Source organism: Jaculus jaculus, chromosome 12, assembly GCF_020740685.1.
Source record: "Jaculus jaculus isolate mJacJac1 chromosome 12, mJacJac1.mat.Y.cur, whole genome shotgun sequence".
Lineage (NCBI taxonomy): Eukaryota > Metazoa > Chordata > Mammalia > Rodentia > Dipodidae > Jaculus > Jaculus jaculus.
In genome coordinates this window covers 6,201,968-6,208,688 of record NC_059113.1, presented here as the reverse complement: position 1 = coordinate 6,208,688, position 6,721 = coordinate 6,201,968, and the positions used below count along the sequence as shown (strand labels likewise).

General features: G+C 46.9%; 1 protein-coding gene across 1 annotated transcript; it reads right to left on the bottom strand.

Annotated features, from left to right (window-relative positions):
- Positions 1-2,286: 2,286 nt before the first annotated feature.
- Positions 2,287-3,696, bottom strand: LOC123453678 (tripartite motif-containing protein 60-like). Its single transcript, XM_045131291.1, has one exon. The coding sequence runs from the start codon at positions 3,694-3,696 to the stop codon at positions 2,287-2,289; it is 1,410 nt and encodes a 469-aa protein (XP_044987226.1).
- Between the last annotated feature and the right edge of the window lie 3,025 nt (positions 3,697-6,721).

The window sequence follows — 6,721 nt, the reverse complement described above, 5'->3', positions numbered from 1 at the left end:
TTGTTTTTTGAGGTACTGTCTCGCTCTAGCTCAGGCTGACCTGGAATGCCCTATGTGGTCTCAGGGTGGCCTTGAACTCATGGTGATCCTCCTACCTCTGCCTCCCAAGTGCTGGGATTAAAGGCGTGCGCCACCACGCCCGGCTACCACTGTTTTCTTTTAAAAAAAGAAAAAATTTGATACAGAAATAGGCAGGTAGAGAATGGGCGTGCCAGGGCCTCCAGCCACTGCAGTGGAACTCCAGATGCGTGTGCCCCCTTGTGCATCTGGCTCATGTGGGTCCTTTGTCTTTGCAGGCAAACCTTAACCATCTCTCATCACTAAGCCATCTCTCCAGCCCCGACTGGTTTTTGGGGTTTTTTTGATAGGGTCTTCAGCTCAGATCACTTCAATTTATTATGTAGCTAACTCCTAATCCTGCCATTTCCACCCACACTCCCTCCTCCCATATTCTGGGATCACGGGGGGGGGGGTGTCACCAGGGCATTTGTTGTATGTTTTTTTTTTGCAAGCAGAGGGACAGAGAGTGAGCATGCCAGGACCTCCAGATGTGTGGTAATAGGGACTTGAACCCAGTCATTATGTTTTGCAGGTAAGCGCCGTAACTGCTGAGCAACCTCTCCAGCCCATGGACTTTGTGCTAGGATTAAAGGCTTAAATTTTTTTTGTTTTTCGAGGTAGGGTCTCACTCTAGCCCAGGCTGGAATTCACTATGTAGTCTCAGGGTGGCCTTGAACTCACAGCCATTTGCCTACCTCTGCCTCTGGAGTGCTGGGGTTAAAGGCATGTGCCACCATGCCCAGCTTTCATTTTGGATCTATTGTTTTGGTTTGACTTTTTTAATTTTTTATTTTATTTATTTGAGAGTGACAGACACAGAGAGAAAGACAGATAGAGGGAGAGAGAATGGGCGTGCCAGGGCCTCCAGCCTCTGCAAACGAACTCCAGACGCGTGCGCCCCCTTGTGCATCTGGCTAACGTGGGACCTGGGGAACCGAGCCTCGAACCGGGGTCCTTAGGCTTCACAGGCAAGCGCTTAACCGCTAAGCCATCTCTCCAGCCAGGTTGACTTTTTTTTGTTTGTTTTATGAGGTAGGGTCTCACTTTAGCTCAGGCTGACCTGGAATTCTCTATGCAGTCTCAGGGTGGCCTCGAACTCACAGTGATCCTCCTATCTCTGCCTCCCGGGTGCTGGGATTAAAGGCATGCGCCACCATGCCCTGCCTGGTTTGACTTTTTAAGGTAGGGTTTTGTATAGCTCAGGCTGACCTGGAATCCACTATGAGGTCTCAGGGTAGTCTAGACCTCATCTTGATCCCCCTACCTCTGCCTCCCAAGTGCTGGGACTGAAGACAAGACGTGTGTGTTCCCGTAGGATCTCTAACTCTAGCCCAACTGACCTGAAATCCTGCAAATCATGTAGTCTCTACCTCGGCCTTTCAAGTGCTGGAATTAAAGGTGTGTGTTACCATGCCTGGCCTGGGTCACCTTTGTTTTTTTAAATATTTATTTGCAAGCAGAGAGAGAAAGAATGGGCTTACCAGGGTCTCTATCCACTGCAAACGAACTGCAGATACATGTGCCCCTTGTGCATCTAGCATACGTGGGTCCTGGGGAATCGAACCTATGTCCCTTGGCTTTGTAGGCAAATGTCTTAATCACTAAGCCATCTAAAATCTTTTTTTGTTTTTTAAATTTGAAACAGGGCCTCCTTCTAGCCCAGGGTGACCTGGAACTCACTCTGTAGCCCAGGCTGGCTTTGAACTCACAAAGATCTCTTATCTTAGCCTCCCAAGTGCTGAAATTAAATGTGCGAGCCACTAGTCTTAGCTGAACGCTTTTCAAAGTGTTACTATCCTGGACCTTTGATTCAATTTATATGAAGTTCAAGAAGGGAGCATGCCCACCCTTTAGGGACAAATCGTAGTGCCTAAACAGAAATGGTGGTAACAGAGAGTGACCAGAGGTCACAGTACTTTCTTCCGTAAAAACATTTTGAAAGCCAGTCATGGGGGCACAAGCCTTTAATCCCAGCACTTGGGAGGCTGAGGTAGGAGGACCACTGAGAGGCCACCCTGAGACTACATAGTGAATTCCAGGTCAGTCTGGACCACAATGAGACCCTACCTTGAAAAAAATATATATACATAAATAAAAATAAATCAATAAATCCATTCTGGTTTCCACTGGTAAAACTTAGATTCCAAACATGATGAGATTAAAAAGGAAAATATAAAAAAAATTACAAGATTTTTATTGGCTAAATTAGCCCTAAAACAGAATAATTTATATTCCTTCATGATCTGGTATGGGTAAGATTTTAAGAGGTACAGAATTTAATCCAGTATCAAAATAGGGACAAATGGCATTGCTGAAACGATCATTAAACCTGTAGATGAGAGAATTATTATTCCTATCGTAAAAGGAGACTTCACCTAATTCATAGTCCAAAAAAATGCCAATCTTACTGGGCCACGCTGCAGGCATTCCCTGCATTCTCATGGGGCCAAATGCGACATGCTCAGTCCTGGAGTACAGTCCAATGGCCCAAAGGCCTTCAACAGGCGAGGGGTGATTCTGCCAGGTCCTGGGAAAAGAGTCTTCACACACACCCACAGTCCACTCATGTTTGCTCCCCACTTCCACCTCCCAGTAATGACGGCCAGAAACGAACTTCTCAAAGCCCAGGATAGAAGGGCAGAAAGTAAACCTCTGAGGGCTATCAGAGATATGTTGTTTGTCTGTAGTAAAGTGCACGATTTTTCTGTCCTTAGAAACTACAAGCTGAACATGGGCTGTGTCGAAATCAAAATGCACATCTGTTTGAAATCGCTCGATGACTCTGTCCAGGCCAGAATACAGTGGAGGGAGACTGAATCCGTATTCCTTTAAGCGGAACGAGAAGACTTCGGGACGCCTCAGGTTTCGATGCCGGTGATAGATGCTCTGAGCGCGGGTCAAGAGCACCGCGTTGGAACGCAGGCCCTTGTCCCGCAATTCCCCCAGGAGGTGCTTTAATGTGGAAGCATGGTCTGAAAGACTGGCAAAGCTCTCACTAAGCTTTGAGAAAATGCCCAACCCTTCAACTTCCATTTCCCTCAGCCTAGCCTCCCACTCATCCTGTAAAAACTGTCTAACCTGCTCGAATTCAGAGTATATTGCTTCCTTCCTCTGCTCTGCCATCCTCCCCAGCTCCAGCAACTTGCTGCTTTGCAGGACTATTATTCGTTCAACCCGTTCCACGTTATTTTTCAGGGGCTCGATGCTGCTTTCTAAAATTTTCCTGTGGTAAGGGGCCACTTTCTTAATGCGGCAAATGTGATGCCTCTGGTGTTTGACGGAGACGGAGCACCGGCTGCATAAGACCTGCTGGTCCTTCATACAGAAATGGGTGAGAATCTGCTGGTGCTTCTCGCAGACCTTCGGACTCTTCCTCTTGTTTCTTCGGATCTTCAGACTCCTGGCTATTTCAGCCAGGTTACGGAGCTGGCGGTTCCTCCTGAACTTCCTCTGCGAAAAGCAAACTTGGCAGACAGGGCATGGAAAAGCACCCTTTAGACCTTTCCAGGACCTGCTGAGGCAGGCATAGCAGAAGTTGTGTCCACAGCTAATAGTAACTGGGTCTTTGAGGTAATTCAGGCACAAGGGACAGCCGCACTCCTCTTGGAGGCTCTCCAGGGCTGTCTCGAACTCCATCAGCACGTCAGCGAAGGTGGGGGGCGGTGGGAAAAGGCGACGTTCCCTTGGGAGGGTCTGCCTCCCCGAAGATCAGGATCCAGTGAGGGGTGCTAGCCCTTCAAAGCTTGCAGAAGGGCCAGTGGTAAGTCTCACTGGCTTGACTTGCTTATACTCACTGAAGTCTACCACTTCAGCTCAGAGGAAGAGCACAATTCGAAGTTCGTCACTGTCACGGGTTAGCTTATCAGAACAGACGTTTAATGATTTTCTTCAAGGATGCAGCCCATAGGTCTAATGGACCAATAATTCCTATGGATGAGAAAAGATTAAAAAAATTTATTTATTTTTCTATCTCTATCACACCTTCCAAGGCTCAAGGTCTATTGCGGAAGAGGTGGCAGAAAGAATGTAAGAGCCATAGGAAGGGTAGGACTCTTTACAACGTGCTCCTCCAGACACAAACTGGCCTGGATATCCATGACATCACAGTGCCTGACACTACCTACATAAGACCACCATAATAGGAGGAAAAGATCATGACATCAAAATAAAATGGAGACTGATTGAGATGGGGAGAGGATATGATGGAGAATGGAGTTTCAAAGGGGAAAGTGGGAGGATATTATCATGGGATACTTTTTATAATCATAGAAGATGTTAATTGAGAAAAAAATCTGAAAAGAAAAACAATTTATTTTTCTTTTTGATTTTAAGGTAGGGTCTCCAGACCAAGCTGACCTAGAATTCACTAGTCTGAGGGCGGCCTTGAACTCACGGTAATCCTTTTACCTCTGCCTCCTGAATGCTGGGATTAAAGGTGTGTGCCACTGCACCTGACTAAAAAAAAATAATTCATTCATTTGAAAGCAGAGAAAGATACACAGAAAGAGAGAGAATGGGCGCACCAGGGCATATAGCCATTGCAAATGAGCTCCAGATGTATGTGCCACTTTGTGCATCGGATTTACCTGGGTACTGGGGAATCAAACTTGGGTCCTTAGTCTATGCAGACAAGTGCCTTAACAGCTAAGCATCTACACCCAATAAAAGATTTTTTTTTTTTTTTTTTTTTTGGTTTTTCGAGAGAGTCTCACTCCAGCCCAGGCTGACCTAGTATTCACTATGTAGTCTCAGGGTGGCCTCAAACTCAGCTACCTTCCTACCTAACCCAGTAAAGTTCATAGATTCACAAAAAAAAAAAAAAAAAAAAAGAATAGAAAAACAAAAGAAGGTTCTCCATCAGTCGCAGGGGCAGCCAGCGGGCACAGCTGAGCTCACCACATGGACGGCAGAGCTGGGGTGGTGGTGCAGGCCTTCGACCCCAGTTCTCAAAAGGCTAAAGTGGGATGATCCAGGTCAGTCTGGGCTCCAGAGGAACCTCCAAAAACAAGAAAAAGAAGGCTGGATACCGGGCGTGGAGGCGCACGCCTTTAATCCCAGCACTAGGGAAGCAGAGGTAGGAGGATCGCCATGAGCTCAAGGCCACCCTGAGATGACAGTGAATTCCAGGTCAGCCTGGGCTACAGTGAGACCCTACCTCGAAAAACCAAAATAAATAATAAAAAACTACTGGGCATGGTGGCCCATGCCTTTAATCCCAGCATTTGGCAGAAAGAGGTAAGCAGATCACTGTAAATCTGAGGTCATCCAGAGCTAGAGTTCTTACCTTGGAAAAAAAGAAAAAGGAAGAACAAAACAAAACCAAAGACAGTAAATCTGTAATCCCAGTGCTTGGAGGCTGAGGCAGGAGAGTTGTGATGAACATAAAGCAAACCTGGTCTACATAGTAGAAGGTTGCATTATACATATGGAGACCCTGTCTCAAAAAAACACTATTAAGGGGCTGGAGAAATGGCTTAGCCGTTAAGGCATTTGCCTGCAAAGCCAAAAGACCCAAGTTTGATTCCCCAGAATCCACGTTAGCCAGATGCACAAGGGGGTGCACACATCTGGAGTTCCTTTGCAGGGGCTGGAGGCGTGGCGTGCCCATTCTGTCTCTATCTTTCTCTATCAAATAAACAAATAAATAATTTTTTAAAAATCAGCCTGGGCTACAGTGAAATGTTATCTTGAAAAACCAAAAGAGAGCTGGAGAGATGGCTTAGCGGTTAAGCGCTTGCCTGTGAGGCCTAAGGACCCCGGTTGGAGGCTCTCCAGGACCCACGTTAGCCAGATGCACAAGGGGGTGTACGCGTCTTCATTCATTTGCAGTGGCTGGAGGCCCTGGCGCGCCCATTCTTTCTCTCTGTCTGTTGATGTCAAATAAATAAATAGAAATAAACAAATTTAAAAAAAGAAAAAAATTATATATATATATACATATATATATATATACATATACATATATATATATATATATACACATATATACACACACACATTCGCACACATATACATAAGCATGCACACTTACATATATATGTACATTAACCATAGCTCTGTAGAGGACCTGAATATACATAGAATGAATAAGCATTATGAAGGGGATTTGCCAGATTAATTCACAAGGCGCAGGCCGGGGCAGTGGAACAACAGCGGTCTGCAGACCCAGAGAGCCCCGCAGCTTCTCAGCGCACTATTAAGGCCGGGTACTTCTGCAGTCCCCCGCTGGCACTGAAGGCGCAGGGTGATGGGCGCTGGGCACCGCCCGTGAGGTTCGCACCCGCAGATGGAGGATGTCTGCACCCGCAGGTGGCCAGGCGGATCTTCCGCCACCGCCGGAAGGGTCGCCCACTCAGGGGAACCCTTTCCTCCTCCCACCACCCAAGAGGGGCCTGCCCCAGGCTGACCTGGAATTCACTATGTGGTTGCAGGCTGGCCTCAACCTCATGGCAATCCTACCTCTAAAGGTGTCCCTTGCCCGGGGGAGGGGAGTGGGGCATTCCTTTAATCCCAGTACTTGGGAGGAGGCAGAGGATCGCCATAAATTCAAGGATACACTGAGATTACATAGTGAATTCCAGGTCAGCCTGAGCAACAGTGTAACCCTACCTCAAAAAATAAATAAACCGGGCGTGCTGGCACACGCCTTTAATCCCAGCAC

Excerpts from the sequence above, each read along its gene's own strand:
- LOC123453678 (XM_045131291.1), bottom strand. The coding sequence starts at position 3,696 with ATGGAGTTCGAGACAGCCCTGGAGAGCCTCCAAGAGGAGTGCGGCTGT.